Source organism: Chanos chanos, chromosome 3 (genome assembly GCF_902362185.1).
Source record: "Chanos chanos chromosome 3, fChaCha1.1, whole genome shotgun sequence".
Taxonomy (NCBI): Eukaryota; Metazoa; Chordata; class Actinopteri; order Gonorynchiformes; family Chanidae; genus Chanos; species Chanos chanos.
In genome coordinates this window covers 53,023,888-53,050,462 of record NC_044497.1, presented here as the reverse complement: position 1 = coordinate 53,050,462, position 26,575 = coordinate 53,023,888, and the positions used below count along the sequence as shown (strand labels likewise).

The following is a 26,575-nucleotide window of genomic DNA, read 5'->3' as shown; positions in this document are numbered from 1 at the left end:
GCTGACCACACATTCTGTACAGAAAAGGGCGAAATTATTTAATGATACATCCAATATTTCTAGTGCAGCAAAACCACTTAGAATGTCAATCTGGTTCAAACACTCATTTTCTTCTGTCAGAGAACAAATCCCAGTTAATTACATGAAAGTTCCTTCATTATGCGGATGCTTTTATCCGAAGTGACTTCCAAGACAGACAGAGTTCAGTTATTTTCTAATGGAGATGTAATGTAACAGATTTTTACAAAATTATTAATCATAATAACTTTTTTCTTACATGCGGCTATACAGTAGACTTAAATATGAATATGTTAAAAGATAAATCTGCCATCAGACAAATTTGCATATTTCCTAAAGTTCGTAAATGACAAGGAAAGACTGCCGTACCCTCCACCGCCTTCTCCATGATAATGTTATACAGCGCATCATCGCTGAATTCGGTGCTTTTCGGACAGTGATCGTGCTCCATCCGCTGCAGAGCGCTGATGATCTCGTGCACTTGAGGCATGTTGTGAGGCTGCTGTAAAATCTCCGCATGAAGCCCCTCGTGGAGGTCACGGATCGGTCCACTCTGCTCGAGCACAGACAGTCTTATTAACACAAGCGGCATTTCCGTGTAACGGTCACACGTTTCGCTGTGATTTTATACCATCATAATTATGACAGGATCACACTTAATAGAGATTCGCTCACTCTTACGGTCACTGACGCAATTCGACATTTACAGTAGATGAAATTACGCACCATCTCTGCCGAGTTGCAGTCCAAACAATCTTTTAACTCCATGCGGTCAGAACTGAGAGGGAGGGGGGAAAGTCATTAAGTTGCTATGTAATGAGAAGCTTTAAGATTGTATGCAGTTTCCAGGACAGAGAATATGTTTCTTCGACATCAGTTTACTAAGCTATCATTCACCAGTAATAATTGCAACTGGTCACCATGTAGGGTACCCAGAGCAGATTCAGACAGTATTATCAACGAATCTTTAATCAGTACGAAAAATCGCTGTAGCATGGAAATCTTACCCCTGTGAGACCAAAGACACGTCGAAACCGTTGCTTGCCATCGTTGTGTAGTTTACGTGCCTGTTCTTAATATGCGAAATGTCTGGAGTAGCGGTTTATCTTTTCAGCTGTGCTCTTGGCAACGTTTTGCCCTTGTTTTATATTGTTCTCACGCGGAAATGACCCAGGCGGGGCAACAGCCAGCGATGTTGCGCCACTCATGTGTGGCCTAAACTTGTAAAACTGGCCGTCCCCACTGAATAAAAAAAATCCATTTAGACTAAATCTGGGCAAACTGGTTTCAGATTATTGAGTTGAAAATTCACCAATTTGAATAATTTGGACTAAATGTAGGAAAAGCCTACTTAAGTTAATTCCGAAATATTGTTCATCTGATTCTTCTTTCCATATATGACAAGCAAAGAAAACCAATTACTAACATTTAAGTAGGCCTACAAGTTGCTGATTTTTTTTAATATTAAACTCAGAATACACGTATCAAAACATTAATACAACAGGATGTGACTTTTAAAACAAGTCAAATGTAATATGTTTGTAAAGACAGCAAAAGGCTGATTCTGAAAATATGTTTCTTGCTTATGTCCTCATGAAGAGACAATTTTAAAGAGTTTTATGCAGAGTTCTAACTAGTCAGAGGCCTAACTTGTCAGAGGACTAACTAGTCGCCTCTTTGTAACTTGTCTTCAGCGTCACTCTCAGTAAATTCTGCAGTCTCTACTGTACAATTGCTGCTCTCATTGAACAACTGCTGCAGTTCTCACTGAACAATTTGCTGCTATTGTTACCATTGTCTCATATCAGGGCATTGCTGGAATTGGGACCACCCGGCCACCTTGTTTATCCTTTAGATTTTCATAATCTCAATCCTATCAACACAGTCTGCTCACTTTATACTTATATTTATACATGTATTCACCTATTTTTATTTTTAATGGTATTTTATCGTGTGTTTTAATAATAATAATAATAATAATAATAATAATAATAATAATAATAATAATAATATTTATTTAGAGCCCAATATCACTATTTATAGTCTCAAAGGGCTTTACATGTCTATAACAAAGTCAAATCAAAATTATATCATGCATAAATTCGAGAAAATAGATAAGTCTTTAGTCTTGTTTTAAAGGTATTGAGAGAGTTTGCTTCTCTAACTTCTTTCGGTAAACCATTCCAGAGGAAGGGAGAGCGGTAGGAAAAGGCTCGGTTGCCAGCGGACTTCTTTTTAACTCTTGGAATGACTAATAATCCAGAATCTTGAGAGCGCAGGGTGCGAGGTGGGATATAGGGTGTAATTAAGCCAGACAGGTAGGAAGGCACAAGCCCATGTAAAATTTTATATGTTAATAAGAGGACCTTAAAATCTGCCCTTGCATGAATTGGGAGCCAGTGAAGGGAAGCCAGGACAGGGCTAATGTGATCAAACTTCTTCGTTCGGGTCAGAATTCTGGCAGTAGCATTCTGGACCAGCTGAAGACTATTGGTACTAGAGGCAGGCAGGCCAGAGTAAAGAACATTGCAGTAATCGAGGCGAGACGTGACGAATGCGTGAACAATGGTTTCTGCATCAGCCATACTTAGAAAGGGCCTAATTTTAGCAATGTTACGGAGGTGATAAAAGGCAGTTTTGTTTGTGTTCTTGATATGAGTGACTAGCGAGAGACAAGAGTCAAAAATCACACCAAGGTTCTTAGCTGAAGAGTTTTGAGAGATGATGCAGTTGTCAAAATTTAGAGTTAGATCACTAAAAAGATGCTTATGCGTAGGGGGACCAATGACCAACATTTCAGTCTTGCCTGCGTTAAGCATCAGGAAATTTGAAGACATCCAACCCTTAATAGCACAAAGACATGCCTCAAGGTTAGCCAATTCAGAGTGGTCATTATGCTGGATAGGTAAGAAAATCTGAGTATCATCAGCATAACAATGGAAGTTAATGTTGTAACTACGAATAATGTCACCCAAAGGGAGCATGTAAATAGAGAATAGAAGAGGGCCAAGGACTGATCCCTGAGGAACACCATAGTTAAGCTTGTGGTATTCAGAGGTCACATTATTATAGTGGACACACTGCTTTCTCTCAGAGAGATAAGATTTAAACCAAGAGAGTGCCAGGCCACGAATGCCAATTTGGTTTTCCAAGCGCTTTAACAATATAGTGTGATCGACCGTGTCAAATGCTGCACTCAGATCAAGCAGAATAAGAACAGAGGTAGCACCAGCATCCATGGCTAATAAAAGATCATTAGTTACTCTAGTAAGGGTGGTTTCAGTAGAGTGAAAACACCTGAAGCCTGACTGAAATATTTCAAACAGACTGTTAGAGGACATATGGGCTATCAACTGAGCAGCTACAATTTTTTCAAGTATTTTTGAAAGAGACGGGAGATTAGAGATCGGCCTATAATTATTTAAGGCTTCAGGGTCAAGATTTGGTTTTTTAAGTAAAGGCCTGATCACGGCTGTTTTAAAAGAGGAGGATACAATACCAGATTTAAGTGACATATTTAGAGTGTTTAGGATTGTTGGGCCAAGAAACGAGAAAAGCTCCATATAAAGTTTAGCAGGTATGGGATCAAGGAGGCAAGAGGCTGGTTTAGCAGAGTGCACCAATTTGGACAGCATGTCTAGAGAGATAGGGTTAAAAATAGGGTTTTCTTCTTGATTTTAGTATTGCTGTTACCTGAACTGGGACCTGAGTAGCCTACCTCATTCCGTTCCCTCTGATGTACAACGTGTTCTGGAATGACAGATAAAAACATCTTTGTCACACAGTGTAGACTACAATCCACAATGCAGGCTAAACAGTCCAAAATCTGGTAGCAACAATACAGTATGCAGTGACAGTGTAGTCACAAGCATAAGTAGGCTACTCAAAACAATCCAGTACACGGTGGAAGACAATACTGAATGTACAGCAGGTATAAGAAAGCGCTACTCCGCAGGGGCTGGTGATCTGTTGATGTGTTACCGTGGAGCTTCTGAAATGGTTAAAGAGATTACGAGTGCATAAGAATAAATAAGAAGAATCAGACCACAACTATTTTCACTCTCTGTAAAGCGCAGGAGTGTTCCAGACTTCGGTTTGTGCTGTTTTGACGTTTCATAACGTCTCTATGCAGTACTGCCTGCCAAACCGTCGGCGGGGCAACAGCGTGTGTCCCGGATAACAGCGTCCGTCCTGGATGTCCAGAATCGTGATTTTTTTTTTTCACTTTTGACGTAGATCTCAAAGATTGACGGTATTATAATACGTTTGTCGGTCTTATAGGATAAGATTTAAGAATCTATTAGTACTGTAAAGATAATATAGCGATGCACTGGAGCGGTGTAAACCACTGGGTAAAATATTTACAGATTGGAAATTTTGACCTGTTTCAACGGGTGTGGGCTATTTATACTCAACTATTTATACTCAACTCAGCTGAACAATTTTAGTTCATGGCCCTTTACGGTAGGGGGCGCCAGAGTCTCATTCGATCATTCCACTTTTGTTGCGGCATAGAGATTGTTAATTTAGGCCCTCGAGCCATACAGCCAAAACAATGGATTTTGTTTTTACCAATCACAACACGTCTCTGACTGGCCGAGGAACAAACACACCTGTATCACAGGGAGAAAATCAGTGTCTCACTCAGTGTTGAGAGCAGTAGGACTTGTAGACCTTCAGTACCAAATATACAGAGAATGATTTAATGATTTTTTTTCCTTCTGAGGTACAGTAATAGATAAACTGTCTACAGTATAGGCGGTTTTCGGCAGATTAATTTATGAGCATCTCACAAAGGGTTACAAATGTCAAAACCTGCCTTCAGCTTTAAACTGAAAATATAAATACTTATGTAAAATGTAAAAAAAATATTAAATATTTATGCTGCTGCCAGAATTCTGACCAGAACATGGACGTTTGACCACATCACACCTGTCCTGGCTTCCCTTTATTGGCTCTTAATTCATGCAAGGGCAGATTTTAAGGTCCTCTCATTGACATATAATGTTCTACCTAACCGACTTAATTACAATCTATAACCCCACTCGCACCCTGTGCTCTCAAGATTCTGGACTATTACTCGTTCCAAGAGTTAAAAAGAAGTCTGCTGGCAACTGAGCCTTTTCCTACCGCTCTCCCTTCCTCTGGAATGGTTCACCTACAGAAATTAGGGAAGCAAACTCTCTTCATACCGTTAAAACTAAACTAAAGACTTAAATATTTTCCCTAACTTATGGATAATATAATTTTTATTTCACTTTGTTGTTGACGTGTAAAGCCCTTTGAGACTATAAATATTGATCTTGGGCTCTAAACAACTTGTATTATTATTATATTATTATCATACAGACGAAAACGGATGAACTTTTATGTTGGTCAATAAAGACTACTCTACTGCTGATTGATTTCTGTAATTAGTAAGCCGAATGACAGCTTCAGGTATACTGAAAGTGGAACGGCTATGGAGGCCTGTGAGCGTAATAAGCGAACATTCCTTGAACTAAATGAACATTCCTTGAACCAAAGGGTTATGGGCCTGGCGGATTTTGACGACTGCCGTGTGCAGTAAGTGTTGTAACAGAGTAAGAGAGAGGGGGCGTGTCGTGACTGTTTCATTTCGTCAGCGTTTAATCGACGCTGACAGCTTGGCGTGCCATATGTAATACTGTAGGGTTGATACGCGCATTTCTGTTTTGTTGCATGTGGCAGATGTCGACTCCTCTCATCTCATTATTTATGTTAACAGATTAATTAATTTAAGGGTCTTTAGTTGATGATACACTGCAGCGATGGAGATAGAAAATATGGTAGCCAACTCTGCACTAATCAAGGCAAGAGAAGGTAAGACCTGGAATTGTGTATGCGTGAAATAATTGTGTGTGAAATAAATAATATGTAAGAATATCGTTTCGAGATAGCCATTGCAACATAATTATGTGTGCTATTGTATTTGTAGTGTCTACACAGAACGTTAAACTTAAGCTTTGAGTATACTTTTTTCGTACCACACGTATATCCATGAACTCTATTGTAAGACAACCAGCTGTTTGTAGAGAATTTTTTAAGTACCTCGTAACTCTTGGCAGCTTTGGCGCTCACGAGGATGAAGCCCTTTTACTGCCGCGTCTCTCACATTTATGTTTCTCCTTCATGGAGAGCAGTCGAGAATTACACATAAACTTTAACTTCTTACCGTTCAATTTACAACTGCTTAATAAGCAGACTCACTCAGGAAATATCACACCGGGTCGTATCATATCGTATCTTGTCAAAGCCTCAGATGTCAAAGTGAGGTGTGCACACATGAATTGCGTTTTACGTCTACCAACGCCATTAAAAATCTCTGAACCGTGCAATGGCCCAGCATCAGTTGAACTTGGAACGTAAGCACGACAGAAGACATAGCATCTACTGGTAATAATTATACAAGAAAAACTAGTTTTATTGTTTTGAATTTCGAAGAACGGCTGTAAACTTAAAAAAAAAACAAAAACCAAAAACGGATTAATAAACTTGCAGTGTATTCTTTGAAGTCCCTATAGACGGGAAAAGTCCTTGTATGTGGGGTGGGTGAAACATGATGGGGAACCTCATGTGCACTAATCTCAACCTAATGTCAACCCATGTCAGGTGTGACACAGAGGAAGTGACAGAGAACTGCACATTCCACATTTTTTGATTTGCGTCGTGTCCCGAACCTGCATTGTTATGACTTCAACGCAAACATAACATAATGGGATACACAATAGCTCTGACGTCATAAGGGAGATGCAGCGCTGGCTGTTTTAAGCGCATTTTTAAGTCACTGAACAAGTTTGACTCCTTTTACAGTGAGCTCTCTAGGCTCAATCTGTCATCATCGTTTTCAGCTGCAGACTTTGTCCTGCTCATTTACATGAGAAAAAAAATGACAATAAGTTTCTTTGAGGGTTTTTTTTTTTTTTTTCTTAAGTAATCTTGTCCATAATTAACGCCTAAACGCCAGTTTAAGGTCTGAAGAGAAAATGTTAATGTTGTTACGAATGAACAATAAAAATACTTTCTGCTTAATATCTGTATTGCCTTATGGGGCACACTTCAAATTACTTTCAGTTAAGTTTGACCAGCCAAAGTAGCCCATCTGTAGAGCAACAGGGTACTTTCTCACCACAAGAAACAGATATTAATCTCAGCTGTCTTTTATCTGGGCTGACAAGATTACAGATTATAGATTACATTTTGTGGACAAAAATAGAACTCCTGTCTCCTCCTCCTTCTTCAGTTTCTCCAGGATGTAAACGGACAGGGCACACTCGCAGGTGTGGCTTTTGTGCATTTTTTCCTAGCTGACATTGTGTCACCTTCTCACCCTTGTTCCTTCCCACAGCTATTTTTAACCTCAGCACACTTTTAATAGACAATACCAAAGATAGTTTAAAATCTTGCTAGGCAACAACAATATATATGGACAATACAAACACACGCACACACACACACACACACACACACACACACACACACACACACCAGTAAGACTGTTTGTTGCTTCTAAAATAGGTCAAAGTAGTTTCTTCAACAGCCATATGACTTTCTTTTCAATAAAGCATGTCACAGAGTTCTAGCATCAGTCGTTAATAAAATAAAAATTAAACACACACACACACACACACACACACACACAAGCACAAGTAAACAGATAAATACAAAGCCAACATTCAAGATACACAGTGTATGCACAGTGCTGTGTAGCTGCATGCTTATCTCTCACTGCCAAATAAGCAGTCAGTACAGCTCAGGCTGCATAACCACACTTTTAAAGACCCCCAGAGTTCGCTCCTGCTGCCATCCCTTTCTCCTGTGAGAAAAGAGAGGAGAAGATGAAGAAGAAGATGGAATTTATGAAGATAAATTTAGTCCATCAGATTCACTAGAGCCTGTCTGGATTCCCTCTCAGTGCACTTAGGTTAGATTGCCTTTGTGACTGAGGAGGTAAAGGTGCAAACTGATCTTCACGCGCTTTCACTCAAAGGAAACACCAGGAGCCGCAGACTTCTGTAAACGAGTGGTTTCCGAAGGAGAAGACGAAAGAACGTCATTGTTCTCTTGTTTCTGTGGAAAAGCTCTAGCAAACTGATCCCCTCTCTCTCTCTCTCTCTCTCTCTCTCTCTCTCCTTCTCTCTCCATCTCTCTCTCTCTCTCTCCCTCTCTCTCCCTCTCTCTCTCTCTCTCTCTCTCTCTCTCTCTCTCTCTCTCTCATCCCTCTGTAGCTGGTGGAGGGAAACATAAAGGACGAAGCAGAAGATGGAGAGAAATGCTGCAGTTTCCTCATATCATGGAGTGCACGGAACTTGCAAATACTATTGGTGGGTGTTCAAGTCTATGAGCTGTTGAAAACCAACCTCCGTTTAACAGCCACTTGCAATGAAATTTAATGTCATATCTACTTGCATTCAGTCCTGTTTAGTCCTAGCTCAATTCATACCCGCTCGCAATTCAAGTTACAGTTGTTAACAGGACTAACCTCATCAACCCTTTGGAACTAGGTTCAGGATTAGCACAGTCATGAAGGAATGAACAGGTTTTGACTCATATTCACATTTGGCTTTGTGACAGAGCGGGACTACTTTAGCCTTTGTGTGGAACAACCCATTGGAAAAGAGCTGTTCCGGTTGTTCTGCAGCACAAGACCGGATCTGTGGGACTGCATCAGTCTGCTGGACGCTCTGGTACTGCATTTAATGTGAAATTATAGCAAACCAAGTTTCATGGTGGCATCCCACTACTGAGAGTTAGGTCTCTGTCAGTCTTAAGGCACTTGTAAACATCTTACAGTAGGGGGAAAAAACATGTTCCAGCAGAGCTGAAATTAATTTAACACTTTGCCAACTGACATCAAAAGCACAGTTCATTTGTATAATCTTACTTTGTATGCTCTCCCTCAGGAAACCTATGAAATGACACCAGATGACAACGGACAAGAAACTATCGTCAAATTCCTCAACTCACAGGTAACTGGCTCTGTAGAATGACAGTAATGTAGCTGTACATACCGTTATTGATATGTCCCAGAAATAAACACTACAATGCTGAAAAATCTGAAAAAGGCCATTTGTATTGAGGGATGGGAGCATGGGGCTAAAACTAACCCAGATCCATTTCAAAGTAACCATTTTCTCAAAGCTTACGAAAGTGTCGTTGCTAGTTATGAGATAAAGTTTGGAGAGAGAATGAATGTCTGTACGAATTTGACCTCTTATACCTACAAGCTTATGTATGTGGACAGTGTCCTCACTTTGTACAGGCGATTGCAGACAGGTATGGACTGAACTGCCAACAGAAGATGAAACTCAACCCTTCTGCAGGTTTTTTTACTGACTGTCGAAAGTGAGCGTCTAGCTACCCTGTCAAAATTCGACCCAAATAGCATTTAACGTACATAATGAACCCTTCCTCCAGGCTGAACATTTTACTCTCCCGCCCTCAGGGCCCTCCACGATTACCTAAGTGGAGCTCCCTTTGAAGACTATCAGAAGAGCATGTATTTCGACCGCTTCCTGCAGTGGAAGATGGTAGAGAGGTATGTATGGATTCCTGATTTTTGGAAACAGAGAGTGAAGTAAATCCAGTGAGTTCTACAGAACGAAATGATGACGCTTTTGGATTTTGTTTTGTTTTGGGTTTTTTTTTTTTTTTTTAGACGTCCAATCACAAGAGGTTTCTTCAGAGAATACCGTATTTTGGGAAAGGAGGGTTTGGGGAGGTAAGACCGTATTTCACGTTTAGAGATAATTCACACAACCCTTCTTAAATCAATAAAGAAACATATGAGCGCAGGAAGTGAAACAAGAAGCAAAAAAACCCCAAAAAACAAAAAACATTTTTTTTTTTCCTTTTTAACAGGTGTGCGCGTGCCAAGCACGATCGTCGGGAAAGATGTACGCTTGTAAGAAACTGGAGAAGAAACGCATTAAAAAGCGTCACGGAGAAGCCATGGCACTCAACGAGAAACGCATTCTGGAGAAAGTGAACAGCAGATTTGTGGTGAGAGAGCCAAGACTTTAATAATTTGCCTTGTTCTGTTTTCAACCACCTCTGCACCTCAGACAGACCGTCTATATATGTTCACTATGGTCCTTTTTCTTAAGTTGTCTAATTTGGATTTTGTCTTTGTGCTTCAGGTCAGTTTAGCCTATGCCTATGAGACTAAAGAAGCCCTTTGCCTGGTGCTAACGCTAATGAACGGAGGAGATCTGAGGTTTCACATACATAACATGGGCTCCCCAGGCTTAGACAAAGAGAGGGCCCAGTTTTACGCTGCTGAAATCTGCTGTGGTCTGGAGCACCTCCATCAAAAATCCATCTTATACAGGTCATCTATGCTATGTTTTTTTTTTTTCTTTTTTTTTCCTAATTCTCTCTGTGCATATTTCAAAATAAAAGCGTGAACGGTGTCTCCCCCTCTTGGAAAATGACATCAGTTAAAATGTATGTATTTGTAATTCACACACTGCAAACCTGAAACAGTTTGGATGATGAAACTAAGAAAAAGAAAGAAACAAAGAAATTGGGGGGATTTACAGTGGAAAAAATGAATACATGTGGAAATAAAATGCTAGTGTCAAAAAGTTTCTGTACAATGTCAGCATTTTCTGTCATTCTTAACAGGGATCTGAAACCAGAAAACATTCTACTGGACGACTATGGTAAGCCTGTTTGCTTCATTGATACTTCATAAAAGTATAGATTTTTCTTTGCGTTAATCACAACATCCATCCAATAAATGCTCAGTGCATTAGAACTGTAGTTGTTAAACTTAATGTGGAATTTTACCCATAACAAACCCAGAACCCATTTAACAAGCATGAGATATTTGGGTTGGAATTCCAGTTTTGTCGCATTGGATGCTAACTCACTTAACAGGAAGTTACCCATGGTGTTTTCTTTCCCCATGATCAAGGAAACTTGTTTTTTCTGTTTAATAATTGTTGTCAGACATCTGAATCTTTTTAGGGATGGTATCTAGGACTATTTTAGACTTGACTGTTTGCCTATAAACTTGTTTTAGTCATTCTGCAAAACACTTAGATCTTGTTTTAGATACGTTATTGACTTCCACTTTCACGCTTTTACGTCAAAACATTCTTTCAGTTATTTCAGCAGTAACGTACACGTTTTATGCATACTTTTTATGTTGTATTCAAGTTATTTATGTATAAACTGATGCGTATTTAAAATGTTATTTGCGACTCAAAGCAGGAAAAACATTTTAAAAATATAGTAAAAACCACATTAAAAAGATTTGTTAAAAAAAAAGAAAAAACAAACAAAAAACAAAAACCCAGACATGTATAGCCCGCAGGATGTGTTTTAAATGTGGTATGATTAGTTTCCTTGGATATTTTTAAACGTTCTGTGAATATTGGACGCTGGAAAAATCAGAAGAGGTGTTGAAAAATCACAATGCAGGAAGATTCTTTTCTTAAAAGGCTAACAGGGAAGCAGCGTTACGCATAAGTTGTAAAGAACTTGACTCTCTTCTCTTTTTGCCCTTAAGAAATGTCTGTGTGTGCCAAATGGCATCGTTTCACAAAATTCTCACTGTCCACAGGTCACATACGGATATCTGATCTGGGACTGGCAGTCGTGTTGTCGAAGGATGAGCTTGTTCGTGGCAGAGTGGGCACAACGGGTTATATGGGTACCTCACTTACCATCTTCCCGATAAAGCCGATAAGAAAAAAAAAAGACAAAAGAATTAGACGCATTGACCTGACAAACAGCACTTTTATAACCCCAGGGATGGCAAAGCACATTAAATGTTCTCAGAAGCCTTCTTCTGGTTCAAAGACCAGGCTTGAATGATCTAATAAGCACACTGTGTTGCGCATCGTGTGAGATTTGCAGTGAACCAACACGAAAATCTCATAAATGACGATAACGTGTTTTTCACGCGGCTGCTCTTTAATGTGTTACAGCACCAGAGGTGGTCAAAAATGAGTACTATGACATGAGCGCTGACTGGTGGGGACTTGGCTGTCTGATCTACGAGATGACTGCAGGACGTCCTCCTTTTCGCGCACACAAGGAAAAACTGTCTAGAAATGAATCCGACAGAAGGACGATTGAGATGAAGGAATCCTACGGGAATAAGTTTACAAACGAGGCTGCAGACATCTGCCAGGCGGTGAGGGCTGCGATCCTAAATCACGATTCAGTATTTCTTGAATTTATGTATCCTTAAATTTGAAATGAATCTAGCCATGGTCTTAATTTTACTCTCCATTATTTCTATTCGTAGATTTTTGTTTTTTTATTGTCTCCATGGTAAAACTATGATTTCTTTGGCCCTAATTACTTTAGTCATTGTTATCCTAAGAACCCCTGAAGCGGAAATCAAGAAAATAAGCCGATGGGTTGTAAAAGCTCTTTTTTGTTTGTTTGATTTTTGCTCTCAGCTTTTGGCGAAAGATGCAAAAGTAAGGCTTGGATGTAACTCAGAGGGTGCAGCGGCAGTGAAAGCCCATCCGTTCTTCAAAAACGTCAACTTCCGACTGCTGGAGGCGGGAAGGACGACGCCCCCGTTCGTGCCCGACGTAAAGAGCTAGCGTATTATTTGCATACGGAAAATCACATTCATGAAATGCTGTCTGAGTGCTCAGGTCTACCCATACTATATTTGACAAAGACAGGGCGGCAGAGATGTAAATTACATTCATTAGGTGACGCCCAGACTTGTTTTTGACACTCGGCATCGATCGTTTCCTCTGAAGGTTGCCGTGCCATTATTTCGAGAAACAGTCTTGTACATCAGAGCAGTCTTCTTCTCTTTGTTAATGTGCCTGGGCTCTCTTCCTCTCTCTCTTATCCAGCCCAGAGCAGTGTATTGCCAGGACGTGCTTGACATTGACCAGTTCTCCACTGTCAAGGGTGTAAACCTTGACGAAACTGATGAAAACTTCTACGCCAAATTCAGCACCGGCAGTATGTCCATCCCCTGGCAGAATGAGGTGTGGGGAACAAGATTTGGGGATGGGAGTGTTTCTGTGTGCACATTTATTTATCATACATACACACAACTTTATATCTATCTGTATACCTCTATATATACCTCTCTCTCTCTATATATATATATATATATATAGGTATAATATTGTTAAAAGATATTAACAGCAGACTGTTGTTTTTTTTCCACACACAGATGATTGAAACTGAGTGTTTCAAAGAACTGAACGTTTTTGGACCCAAAGGGACCAGGACTCCCGACCTGGTGCGGAGACCGGAGCGGATCCCTGATGTCTTTAAGACCCCCGACCGCCCGAGAACTCCCGAGAGCCCGAGAACTCCCGAGAGCCCAAGACACAGACTACTACACAGACTCTTCAAAAGACACGTACGAAACACATAAACCCTCCTGTACTCCAGTGCCACTGTAGCACCGTTAGTACTTACACGTAGAACTTCAACAGATCGTTCAGATGGGACGTAATGACTGAAATGACTGTCAACACCATAAATATTTGGGGGGGAGCAAAAAACACATGTATGGTAAATCATAGGAAATTTGCCTTATGTATGGAACCTGGTGTATAAACTTGGCGTTTCCTTTTCTTTTTTCTTTTTTTTATCAGCATCGTGGTTCGTCATCGAGTCAGGACTCGGACGGCCTTCAGATAGCCTTGCTCTAACAGCGAAGAGCATCGCGACCTCCGTCGACAGTAAGGAGCTGTGGTTGGAGACAAGTTTATCGTTTTCAACATTGTATTTACTTCGGTTTGTAATCAATTTCACGCTTGTCCTTCCCTCTAAGCCCTCGCCCATTTCGGCATTCAACGCTCGCGTTCGTTGCGTTAACGGCCGTCCGAAGGGATGAAGGGACATTCCATTTTAATTCCATTTTAGCTGGATGAATTAGTAACGACTCAGGACAGCTTCATCTTTTTTTTAGATTTTACATCACTGTTTTTATACCTCTTTTTTGTTTGTTTGTTTTTTTTTAATATATATGTATATATGCTGATGAAATGTCAATTGTATAATTTTAAATTTTGCAGCATTCAAAACATTGTAGCCTTGTTTCGTAATGAACTTTATTAAAACCAGCTTTCAGTATAAAATAAAATGTAAAAAAATCAAGAGAAACGCACAGCCCAAAAAAAAAAAAAAAAAAAAAAAAAAAGGAACAACTATAAATCAGTTGACTAGTACAGAACACAGACCAGAACCTCAACGGGCCGGAACAAAGGGACAAGGAAAGGTGTCACATTAGAAATGAGGGGTTGAGTCCAGACAGGTAGAGCCAAATAAATACATCACCCAGTTCCTCAGACAGTCTCTTTAAAGGCAGATTACCAGAGCCTCTGTTCAAAATGACACACAGTGTGCTCCTTACGGCTTACTGTTACACAATTCACCTCGTTCAACTGTTCTAAACCATGTTTTCAACAAACGAACATACGAGAAAGAAAAAAAAAAATTAATATTCAGCTACTCACAAACTTTTTCCTACACGGCGCCGATTGTTTTTTTTTTTTTACTTGATCGTTTTGGCGACACCGAGTTTCCTTCTGTTTGCCTTTGAATATTTTATGCCAAAGATCTCGTTCATTTTTTTTTTTTTTTTTTTTTGATGTATATAGACTTTTAATGTGTGTTTGAAGAGTGTCAACAGATGACCAATAAAATGCACTGTTTTGCCTAAACAAATGTGTGTGGTATTTGCTGAAGCTAACAGACGTCGTCGTCGCGTGTCAGCCAGTGCTGTTGTAAATAGTTAAGAAGCCAAGACACTATGAACCTGGTCTGAACATGTGCAAAGGACAACTATTTCGAGCGCAGTTCAACAATTCAAGGCGAACCCCCCTCACGGAACCTCATAATCACGTGAAATTGATGCAAGCGTGCTCTGAACACGCTGGGCGCTCACATGGTTTGACTGCGTGTACCTGGGTGGGTGTGTGTGAGTGTGTGTGAGTGAGTGAGCGAGCGAGTGTGTGCGTGTGTGTGTGTGAGAGCGAGTGACTGGGTGAGAACAGAGGGATCACTGGGACTCTTCCTCTTGGGAGGGGGGGGGAGGGGTGGGGGTGGGGTTTAGCGGTGGGAGGAGTTAACCCTCCCACGGAGGGCTGCGCCGGCCGTCCACCTCGGTCTCCACGTGGTACAGCATGTCTGCGAGCGTGTGTTCAATGACAGCTCCCCAGCCCATATCGCTCATCTGTGAATACCACACAATACCACACACACACCATTACTCCAAAGACATACCACACGCTCATTTTTTTTTTTCTCCCCCCCCCCAAAGTTCTTGGTAGTAGAGACTCGCACGGTGACATTCCATAACGAGCAAGCAAGTCAGTTCAGCCGCACTTCACAGCATGTGACTTTGTATGGATGTCGGTGCATTGTAAAATGTTGTTTTTAAGTGTGGTATTATGAACGCAAAAAAAACGTCCGTGTCTTTTTTTTTTTAATATGCGCAGCAGTTCTGATAACGTTTAACTTTTCTTGTGAGACAGACGTTCGGACAAGGTAAACACAAAGACTTTCACTTGATAGACTTAGATATTTAAAAAAAAAAAAAGAAAAAGTGTATTGTGCAGAAGAAAGTGAAAGTCACAGAGGACTAGTCGATGGAATGTGAAAATGATCTACTCACTGGCTGGTACTTGATGTCCTTTGGAGGATATTTAAAGTTTGGTCCGAAATTAACAGACACCTGCAACATCAAAGGAAAAATACAGATAAGGAAAAGGGAAAAAAAAAAAAAAAAGAAAGAAAGAAAGAAAGAAAGAAAGACAAAAAAGCCAAACTTGATAAACTTGAAAATGAACGCTAGCTGGGAGATAACAAGAGGGTGTCAGGTTTAAAGAGATGCTTGTATGTGCCGATTTGATTACGAGGACAAGTTGTGCTGGATGTGGAGGCGACCAGTTTCAGAGTAGCGCCCTCTAGTGTCTGTCATTAGTGACCGCCATACTAAATGCATACTTCGCAAACGTGCTTCTTAAGCTCCGCCACTGACAGGACATTTGTTTAAAACCAGTGCTACCACAATAATTCGAACAGTCCACTAACAAAGAAGTCCTTATTTCAATCAAACATGACAATGCCATCAACAGACAACACCTTCAACAGACCAGAATTAGGAAACAATGTTTTATCATGTAGCACAGGGCCACTTTTCAAGAAATCAGTGGCATCTCATCCAGACATGAAATGGACTTTAAATGGAGTGTACCAGCTGACAGCGGAAAACAGTTCACAAGGAGGTTTTTTTTTTTCTTCTGATTTACATAAAAAGAAAAGCTAAGAAAAAAACTATGATTTGACATTGTAGTTTTATGCCAGCTATGTTGCCTGTGTGAAGTTTATTACTGCAGGTTTGCTGTGTGATAAAATATGATCTGTCTCTCTCTCTCTCAGAATCTTTCCAGGAGAATGTTTCCTAGAAAAGTAACCTGCCACACAGATATGCTGTTCAGATCTCATCCACTGACATCTTACTATACAAACTTTACAAACAACACTTTACAAACACAACCCAACTCAGGTTTAATTAGCAGTTTTCCCAAAGGCAACAACTGAAGGCGTGACCAAAATGGAGGAGTTCAGAAGAAATACTGCTCTGTGAGTGTGTGTGGGTGTGAGAGAGAGAGAGAGAGAGAGAGAGAGAGAGAGAGAGAGAGAGAGAAAGAGGGAGACAGAGAGAGAGAGAGAGACAGAGAGAGAGAGAGAGAGAGACAGAGAGAGAGAGAGAGAGAGAGACAGACAGAGAGAGAGAGAGAGAGAGAGAGAGAGAGAGAGAGAAAGAGGGAGACAGAGAAAGAGACAGAGAGAGAGAGAGATGCAATATACCGTGCAGCTTTTGTAGAGGGATATGGCAGGGAAGTAAATGCCTTCAAACAGATTCTCAAAGGCCACGCCTTGGCTCACTCCATTCTTAAAGAACACCATCTGAAAGGAGAGATTTCATTAAAGCCGAATTTGGATGCAGCACAGCCATAATCTTTGTATCTATCCCGCTACGCTCAATACATCAAAATTCTGCACCACAGACGTGTGGGGGGGGGGGGGGGGGGGGGGGGGGGGGGGGCTGACATATTAAAGCTATATATATATATATATATACACAATGAAAATGAAAAGGATGCAGTGTGAGTACCAATATCATGCAGCTGCACTGGGTGGTTTGTGAGACGTGACATGTTGTGTACAGGTGGACAGACGGGATAGACCTGAGCGTGATATGTACTCACTCGATTGGTACTGGTGGGGTATATGTACTCACTCGACTGGTACTGGTGGGGTATATGTACTCACTCGACTGGTACTGGTGGGGTATATGTACTCACTCGACTGGTACTGGTGGGGTATATGTACTCACTCGACTGGTACTGGTGGGCTTCAGGCTCTTCTCTGCCTTGTCAACATAATCTTTCTCTTCAAAATACAGGTAGCTCTTGAACTTGATCAGAGCCTGCGAGGTGAAAAAAAAAACAGGTTTCAGTTAAGTTGAGACACTGGCTAAGGTCAAATAGCATACTGACGCACCTTGTTCATTTTTTGGGGGCGTCCCTGGAGGTAGCTGGCATATCAGATTTCTTCAAACCTGGTTCTGAAGGTCAAGGGTCCCGCTGGTGTCTGCCCTCACCTCATAATTCAAAGCTCATTTTTAACTTTGAAAAAAGGCGTGTTTTACTATTCAGCCCATCAGAGACTACAACGTTTAGCGGACATGAAAACCAGCGGGAAACTGTGGCCCCTCATCACTGGATTTGACACATTCTTGCTTATCTGAAAACAACATAATTCTGCAAGTGGAGGACACCTATACATTACAAAAGCGGTTGGAATAAGAAAACCTCAAAAACACGTTTTAACTGCTGGCATTTTTGCAGACAAACCCTGAAACCCCTGAAGGAAAGAGAGTGAGCAGAACAAAGAGAGAGAGAGAAAATTCTGAGGACCGTGAGAACACACACACACACACACCTTGTCCTTGTAGGTGTCGGGCAAGGCTCTGGCCGTCTCTGTGCCGTCGGGCAGTTCTATGAAGAACCCGAGGACGTCTCCCTGACCGTAGCCGTCAGAATAGTGTTTTCCAATGGACTGATGGAAACGAGTTCCCTTCTTACTGCGCCAGGAATAGCTGAATTTATCGTAGCCGAGCGGGGCTTGCAAGTTACCTATAATCAGAGAGACATTTTGTTTAAGGATCATCTCGACATGGCTACGCAAAGATTATTTTTCTGTGTTGACAGCACATGTGAAAAAGCTGTATTGAAAACATGTCTGTTAAGGAGAGAGCCGACACCTGCTACGCGAGACCAGAATTTGTTTACAGTTGTTGTTGTTTCAGCTTAGTACCAGTGATCCACAAAGCAGTTTGTTTTTTTTTTGGTTCTGAACGACTGACCTAAAGGTTGCGACCAGCCCAGCCGCGCAGCGGTGTCTGGCGGCATCTCGTCCACTGTCACCTCAAAATACCACGACCCCTTTCTGACCCCGTGAGATGCCCGCACCATGGAGTAGCCCTTCTCTCCCGTCACCGTCAGGCGGTCGTCCGAAATCTTCAGCTGCGGCGCTGGAGGAAAACACGCGGAGGGAAAAAGAACGGGGGGCGTAAACGTCTGTTTTGACTGACATGTTTTTTGTGTTTGTTTTTGTTTTCACAAGATCTACGCAACTTTTCTGCATGATGTTGCAATTCATAGGTAGCTTTTTTTTTTTTTTTCCCCCTTCTCTCTTTTGGGAAAAACAGCTCAGCACAAACTGCATGGCCAATAAGGGGGCGGAGCAAACACATCAATGCAGATCTAACTGAGCCGATCAAGGCAGATCTAACTCCTCACTACACTATGAGGGGCGTCCATCGTAAAACAAAGCAGTTAGGCTTTGACTCAGTCTTACCCCTGTCATGGAGGGCAAGCAGGACCCGTTCATACAGACAGGCCCTGTACAGATCTCCAGGGATGGGCTTCCCGGCCCAGCAGTCAAGCTCCAGTTTCTCTGGGTCGGGCGCGTGGGGGTCGGGCTCGGCCAGGATGTAACGGTACCCGTCCTTGTTGAACGGGTGCTCCAGCGGGTAGCCGTGGGGGGGCAGGCGCTGAGCTGAGAACAGCGGGTCGCTAAGCAGAGGAGATACACGCCCTCAGCCTTTAGCATATAGCGATGCAGCACAGAAACTCACATGACAAAGAGAACTATATGCATTATGATGTTACGCAAGACGGGGGGGGGGGGGGATAGGAATGTGATATTTAAAGCAGGAATTCTTACACATTCTTTAAGAGGCATTCTTAGACTCACTCCTATCACAGTTTGAAGCTTGTAATGTGCATAGTTCAAAGTCATCTTGGCTGACACAGAATAATGTGTGTACTTTAATGTTTTTAAATGCAGAGGAAAGAGAGAAACAAACAAGCGAAACGCATCTGCTACAGTGTTACTTTTAAGAGACATGTATCAGTTTATAATCCCAGTGTAATGTGTGCAGTATGCTGGTTGTTAAGTGGTCTGTGCTTGCGTAGCCTCTGTAGACAGGGGGTGGGGCGGGGGGGGGTCATACCTGCGGGTCCTCTTGGCGGTGCCAGCTGACGTACCATCCTGCTGCTGCTGCTGCTTTCGCTTGGCACCTCTGCCCTTCCCTGTCCCCCCCGGGGCCAGGCCACCTTTCACACAGAGACAGAGAGGTTAACAGTGAAGCTCCTGGCGCAAAGACACATACTCACACACACACGCTCACTCACACACACACACTCAAACACTTTCACACCTGTTAAAGTGCCGAAAAAAAAAAAGGCGACTTAATTACACGAGATTGAAAAAAGGCAAATTTAAAAATCAGGCGTTGATTTGCAGATTCAATTGAAAAAACACAGGTAGGGTTGGTACATAAATCAAATGAATTCAATTGTTTTGCGAGTGACTTTGTTCCGTGCATCTTCCGCTGTTTATTACTGTTTATTAAGGATTATGGTTGCAGTTTCACCAGAGGTCAGTCATGTCAACCTGGTGACACTGTAGTCAAGAAGCTTTGCACGACAGCTTTTCAACGCACAGCATAAATTTACACAGAAAAAATAAATAAATAAATAAAATAAAATGAATACTGTCAACACACAGCCTCTCCTGCATCCACTCAGCTCAACAGTTCCTCAGGGATCCAGGGACGTGTGACACCCACCCCCATACATTAGCACTCAGGGTTAAGCACATAAACAGGAAGCTCATTGGGGAACCAGTTCAATCTACAAGCCACAGCATTTGGCAAACTGGCTTTTCTGATATTTACTGAAGCGCAAGCGCTCGTGGATGACAAAGTCATGTGAGCACATCCCAAAGCTGTGGCGGATAGACTGATTACGATTGGTGCTCGTTTACGATTGACAGGTAAGGAAGGAAGCACACAGAAAGGCGGGGATTAGTGTAGACATTCGAGTCCGAGGTCGGGCAAGGGACACCCCAAAAACAAACAAACAAACAAACAAACAAACCAAAACAAAATTAAAGAAAACAAAACCAGCAAGCCAAAAAAGAAAAGATAATCAATAACTTTGTGCTAAATCAAACACAAAAAAAAAAAAAAAAAAGGCAAAAAGCGTCAGGTCATGAAAACATAGCCGAGAGAGCAGAGGGGTTACATGAAGCACACGACAACTGCCTTTAAAAAGTCCGGATGCTAAAAACATGACATATTCACCTGAAAATGACGATCCACCTGGAATACAATGTAAAGTTGTTAAGAGTTTCCCTAAGAGACAAAACGTTTACCACACTAATGTCACCGTGCATGTCTGTTTATCATAAAGCATTATTTTTTTCCCCCAATCAACATTTTCTTTGCAATATTCATTTCCTCATCTCTGTTTGCCACATGAGACGCTGTCATTTTGTTACTCTTTCTAGTTTTTTTTTTTTCCCCCTCCCTTGATATTGCGGTTCTGATTTGTGGAGCACATTACATTGCCCTGTGTTCATGATCACATTATAAATGTTTATTTTTTGTTCAATTTGGGTTTTTTTTTTTTTAACCCATTCAATCATAAACTGACTCACCATTCAGTCCTCCAGCAGATGTGACGGCGGTTGTCTGCTTTTGGTTGTCATAAGAAGGTCCAATGTTGGCCAGATCCTGAAATTCCCAAAACAACAGCAGTTTAACAAGCTTGTACGTAACATCCTGACGTCCCAAACCAGACTAAAGCTCAGTTTAGAGTCAGTATACCTGATCCACCAGTCCAAACTTAGGGTAGTTTAGAATCAGTATACCTGATCCACCAGTCCAAACTTAGGGTAGTTTAGAGTCAGTATACCTGATCCACCAGTCCAAACTTAGGGTAGTTTAGAATCAGTATACCTGATCCACCAGTCCAAACTTAGGGTAGTTTAGAGTCAGTATAGCTGATCCACCAGTCCAAACTTAGGGTAGTTTAGAGTCAGTATACCTGATCCACCAGTCCAAACTTAGGGTAGTTTAAAGTCAGTATACCTGATCCACCAGTCCAAACTTAGGGTAGTTTAGAGTCAGTATACCTGATCCACCAGTCCAAACTTAGGGTAGTTTAGAGTCAGTATACCTGATCCACCAGTCCAAACTTAGGGTAGTTTAGAGTTAGAGTCAGTATACCTGATCCACCAGTCCAAACTTAGGGTAGTTTAGAGTCAGTATACCTGATCCACCAGTCCAAACTTAGGGTAGTCCTCCTCAGGGTCTTTACTCCCAGGATCAGGATGCTCTTTCACCAGGAAAACATCCCGCTCTTTACTCTGAAGACACACCACATGACAACCAGAGTGACGATACACACAGTGAAACACACACACACACACACACACACACACACACACACAACACTTAAGAGCCAGAACAAAGACAAAACACATAACTCAAGAGAAGCTTGGATTACAACTTATTGCTAACTTATATCTAAAAAAAAAAAAAAAAAAAAAAGACTCATCAGATGATTTTCCTATATTTTCACACACACTTTTTAAACTCTAGTTGCAGAAAGGTCATACTGAGCAACTTACCATGGTCTTAACAATGTTATTGGGCCAGGTCAGCTTCCCTGGTCTCTGTCGAGTTGTCATGCATTCCCAATACTTATCGATGAAGGGTATAATGTCCTACAGAGAACAGAACAGAACGGTGAAGATCGAGCAAACGCTAAAGAGCTGCTCGTAGTGGTGAGTCTGCAGTTTCAGAGAGGTTCACCTTGTCTTTAGAGAACATGGTCTTGGGGTGCTCATCCTGTGCCTTTGATCGCCAAGTCAGATTAGCTAGAGCAGTGAGGCACATCTCCTTCAGATCTGACGAACGATAAACCATCCAGAAATAGAGTAAGCCATGCGGAAGGGCATCTGAACACTAAATATTTAATCAAAGTTTGTCCTTGTTCCCACACAAGGGGGAAAAAAAACCCCAAAAACAAATAAATAAATAAACAAAAGACACTAACTTGCTTGTTTCCTTAAGAAGTATGTGTTTCCACTATGATGGCAGACGTTACAGTGGAAAACATAATTGGTCATAAGGGAAGGCAGGTTCTGAGAGGAAAGGGACAGACAGAACACTCAGTCATGATTGTTTCACAAACCATGCATCGAACAAAGGGACACAACTTGTACATTTTCTACAAAAGCCGGTCCAAAACTGTGGATCTGCATTTAGATGAAGTGAAAAAGGTGTGTGCAAACAGAATCAAAACGCTCTGCAACGTATCCTCTCTGCTGGATTTGTTAGAAGACGGAATATGTTTTGCAGCAAGCTATTTTGAGCTGTGAGCAGTAATTACTCGGCATTCGTTCATGACACCATTCACTCTTAGCTTCCAAGACTTTTTAAAACTAAAAACAGACATGATACACGACACACTTAAAGCAGCTTTAAGTTTGTTTATACACCGTAGGCGGCAGCGATCCTTTCGATGACCCGGAGACCTAATACATTGCTTTAATTGCGTGACCTGTAAAACAACGCAGTCCCCAGCGATTGGTGTAAAACCGTGTAAACCTACGCCGTGTCGATGCTGAACGTGTCTGCAGTGAACCACTTGGTGCACAGGGCACACTGCAGCTCCACCTCTCCTAACTGCCGGCCGCTCTCCTCGTCTCCCGAGGCTGTCTGCGCGTCAGCCGGCTCCGAGCTTTCTCCAGCCGCCTCCTCAAAGAGACACGGACAAACAATAGCATTTCACTTCACAGACCTCGCTGGTCTCTAACCAGTGTTCCTGTCCCAAGATGTTGTGGCGAGAATTTTTCTCTGCCTTTATGCTGACCTGCTATCCAGTGGATTCTGATGATAAACACTTCCTATATCAAGCTGTTTTCCTCAACAAAAATGCATCTGGATTCACAATCCTCTGGCTAGCCTAATAGTTTATTTTCGTGTATTCCATATGTGGTCACTTTATGGTTAAATTATTTGGGACACATATATTGAATGTTGTTTAGGAAGCTGCATCAAAGAAAGCATGGCCTATGATGAAACAGCCGTGGTATGAAAGGTGTGTCAAATTCTTCATGTGTAACTTCGGCTGATGCAGGATTACAACAGGACTATGCAATTGGATTGTTTCTTTTTTATGGACACATTTCTTGTAAATGAGTAAACTTAGATGACGAAACCAGTCTGTGATGAAGTCATATTCCTCTCCATGTACCATATGACCAGATGAGCCTCCCCTGTTCACGTGACCAAACAACGTTTACCTCTACCTAAAGTATATGACAGCTTACTTACAACTGTCTCTTTGTCATTTGAAGTTTCCGTGTCCATATTCGCTGTCAAATCTCCGAATGATGCGTCACTGAAAACAAAGACAGTTTTTTTTTTCAAACCCAGTACGTAATAACTGTGACCTACCTATTACCAACAAGTTTAACTACAACAGATTCACACCTAGGCTACTTACGTACCATCTGTGTAAATAATCATGAGTTACAAGTGCTCAGCGTAAATGCAGATATGAGGTATGTTATACCTAAACTTGATCAAATGGGAAGCTTTAGAATAACTTAACAACAGCAGATGTAGGCAGCTGTAACGTTAGCTGTTTCATGCTAACTGCGCTAACTGGCAAGATGCTTCGGCTAACTTATTGTGCAAAATTTATCTTGTCTGGGCGTCGAAGAGTCGACTAGACAAGAATTTTTACATGTATTAAAATGGGTGGGTAGAAACAAAGCAACTTCAGCCTAAATAACTATACACTCATTGAAACGAACCCTTCTCCAGATCCTCCCTCGGCAACAGCCGTAACGCCCGCCTCTCCTTCGGACGCCATGTTTCAAACATAGAAATTATTGAATTGAATTCTCGCGGTAGAGCAGCCCTTCTTCACTAACATCAACCTACACGCGGACCTCTCTCCGGCGTTCTACTGCCACACACTGTTGGATCTGAAAAGTGCTATTTTCGGAAAGGACCGATGGGAAAGATGTTGTTCCACACTGTTATAGTTCACGGGGCTAATGTTTATGAATACAGTGTTAGGTGGGATTTGTGAAAGACAGTTTGTCAAACATAAGTGTCCAGGATTGTGATCTGACTGTGTCAGCATTGTCCCCTCCAACTTACTGTTTGTATCAGATCACAGATAGAATAGGATAGAATAGAACAGAATAGAATAGAATGGCATGGAATACCTTTATTGTCTGAATCGGTAATGGTCATTGCACTGCATTGCATCAATTTCAGTGATTACTTGTTTTCACACTTCAGCAAAGACATTTAAAAACAAACAAACATACAAAAAAACTGTTCATTTAGTATAGATATGCAATACAGCCATGCAATGAGGACTACCACTGGCTTAAGATTACCAGTTCCATCTGAGGCTTCTGCCTCTATTTGGAAGGGCATCAACCCAATGGAATTAAACCCGTTTATTTTTTCTTTAATTGTTTGTTTGTATTTGTTTACAGTCTTTCATGCTTTTCACAGTGTGATATTACATTTTTTTTAAAAGTCTCTTTCATTATTATTTTTTTTTTTATCATGGAATGAAATAACAAACATTTCCTCATACCTATAAAGACCAAGAAGTCCACAAACACCATTCAGATGGGAAACAGCACGGTGTATTATTATTAGACAAATCTTTGGTACCCGATACCATGTAGTAGACACTTGTTTAACCTTTCTTAATTATGTTGTAGCTTTCACAATGTTTAATGTCCATGTATGAATTTGCTGTTTAGAGTATATTTGAACTGGTTTAATATTGCTAAGATATAGTTAATCAGTTTGTGAAACATGACTGTTATTTCACATGTCGTGCAAAGTTTCCCTTTTTTTTAAGTTGAATGTTGCTGTAAGAAACATTATTTTAGAGAGAAGAGGAGGATAGTGCTCTTTTCTGTTTGTTTTTTTCATTGGCTTTGAAAAGTTGCCGTGAAAATCACTGTAAATGATTCCAGATTCCGACCTGTGAGACCACAGAAAAAGGTAAAATGTTGCTCAAGCAGCTAGACATACATATATACTTTTCCAAGCACCTCTTTTTTTCTAGCTCTCCTTGAAGCATTTAATCCTTAAAGTGGCTTTCCAGAATTACGCTACCCGTAAAGCACCTCGTAATTTTGTAAAACGTGCTTTAAGTGTCTCAGTTACCACTGTGGATGCTAATGTTCTTCCAAACACAAAAAAAAGGTTACATGACAATAATCGCAAACTGTGTGGTTAAGTCTGGGAGCTTGACAGCCAATGAGGGTGTTGTTCCATTGTTGGAATGTTAAATGTGCTCAGGAGACTTGTTACGATACACGTTGGTTTTTTTGTCTCTCCCTTGCTGGTTTATTGTAAGCCATCTGTGTTGTGAGGAGCATTACGGGGTGGTGGTGTTGTGTGAAGAGAGGTGGTTCTAGTATAGGATATTTCTTACATGTTCGTTCTGGGTAAAAACTCAAACAATCAGCTTTTTCCCTTGAGTTGTGCAATGCACAAGTTGTTCAAAGTATAATTTTGTCAAAGAAGTCAATGCTGGTTTTGTATTTCTTTAACAATCATGTCCCTATAAACAGTAATTACCTATCCTCAAGCTCAAATCTATTTTAAGTCTTAGAACACATGTAACTTCATTCACACACAGTCCTTGTAAAAAAAAAAACATACAAACAAACTTATTTTTAACAAGTCATATGACTGATTAGGAAATATATCCTCACATAATGCCTTCCAGATTTAGAAAATGTCCAAATACTCATGTATGAGTGCAACTTAAGAGGAATAAATTAAAATAAAACAAAAACCTCACAGGTTTCCAGTGTGTCTTCAAAGCAACCTGGAGAGTTCCACCACAATGACCATGCATTTCCTAGAGAGAGGTCAATAGGTCTATAAACTGAGGGGACTACAGGCACACTCCTCTTGCCTTGGCCCCTTGCTGGCACAGCTCCTTACCCCCATCCCTTCAGACAAAGATTCAGGTCAGGAAGGGTCAGCAGCACTGGTGACATCTGCTAATTGTCCTAGTGGGCCGGCTTAGCTTCATTCTTTCATTTCCAGTGGCTTAGATGGAGTTTGTTACCCGGGAGAACACTGACAGCTGCCGCAGTAGACCACCTCTGGGAGCTTTAA

General features: G+C 41.2%; 3 protein-coding genes across 3 annotated transcripts in view; 1 reads left to right on the top strand and 2 right to left on the bottom strand.

Moving 5' to 3' along the window:
• The window catches only part of il1b (interleukin 1, beta), a 4,325-nt gene extending 3,259 nt beyond the window's left edge, over positions 1-1,066 (bottom strand). Inside the window, exons 1-4 of the mRNA XM_030768055.1 lie at positions 1,026-1,066; positions 700-796; positions 388-571; positions 7-14 (exon numbers count right to left, since the gene is read on the bottom strand). Coding sequence (XP_030623915.1) covers positions 7-14; positions 388-571; positions 700-796; positions 1,026-1,066 — 330 coding nt within the window. The remainder of the gene's footprint in view (positions 1-6; positions 15-387; positions 572-699; positions 797-1,025) is intronic.
• A 4,741-nt stretch (positions 1,067-5,807) lies between these two features.
• Positions 5,808-13,682, top strand: LOC115807182 (G protein-coupled receptor kinase 5). Its single transcript, XM_075353553.1, is given in 17 exon segments — positions 5,808-5,859; positions 8,265-8,360; positions 8,611-8,723; positions 8,940-9,005; positions 9,281-9,381; positions 9,482-9,574; positions 9,695-9,732; positions 9,735-9,757; positions 9,898-10,038; positions 10,176-10,366; positions 10,663-10,700; positions 11,606-11,695; positions 11,973-12,181; positions 12,453-12,590; positions 12,867-13,004; positions 13,196-13,387; positions 13,626-13,682. Coding segments are annotated over 17 exon segments (1,776 nt in total).
• A 1,351-nt stretch (positions 13,683-15,033) lies between these two features.
• ash2l (ash2 like, histone lysine methyltransferase complex subunit) lies at positions 15,034-22,542 on the bottom strand. The gene is made up of 14 exons (XM_030768316.1): positions 22,455-22,542; positions 22,211-22,305; positions 22,027-22,122; positions 21,667-21,762; positions 21,052-21,127; positions 20,696-20,713; positions 19,562-19,664; positions 18,904-19,121; positions 18,410-18,577; positions 17,986-18,179; positions 17,378-17,470; positions 16,849-16,947; positions 15,650-15,709; positions 15,034-15,208 (listed from the first exon to the last, which is right to left on the bottom strand). Exons 1-14 carry the CDS (start codon positions 22,525-22,527, stop codon positions 15,101-15,103), a joined length of 1,497 nt encoding a protein of 498 aa, XP_030624176.1. The 5' UTR covers positions 22,528-22,542; the 3' UTR covers positions 15,034-15,100.
• Positions 22,543-26,575: the final 4,033 nt, after the last annotated feature.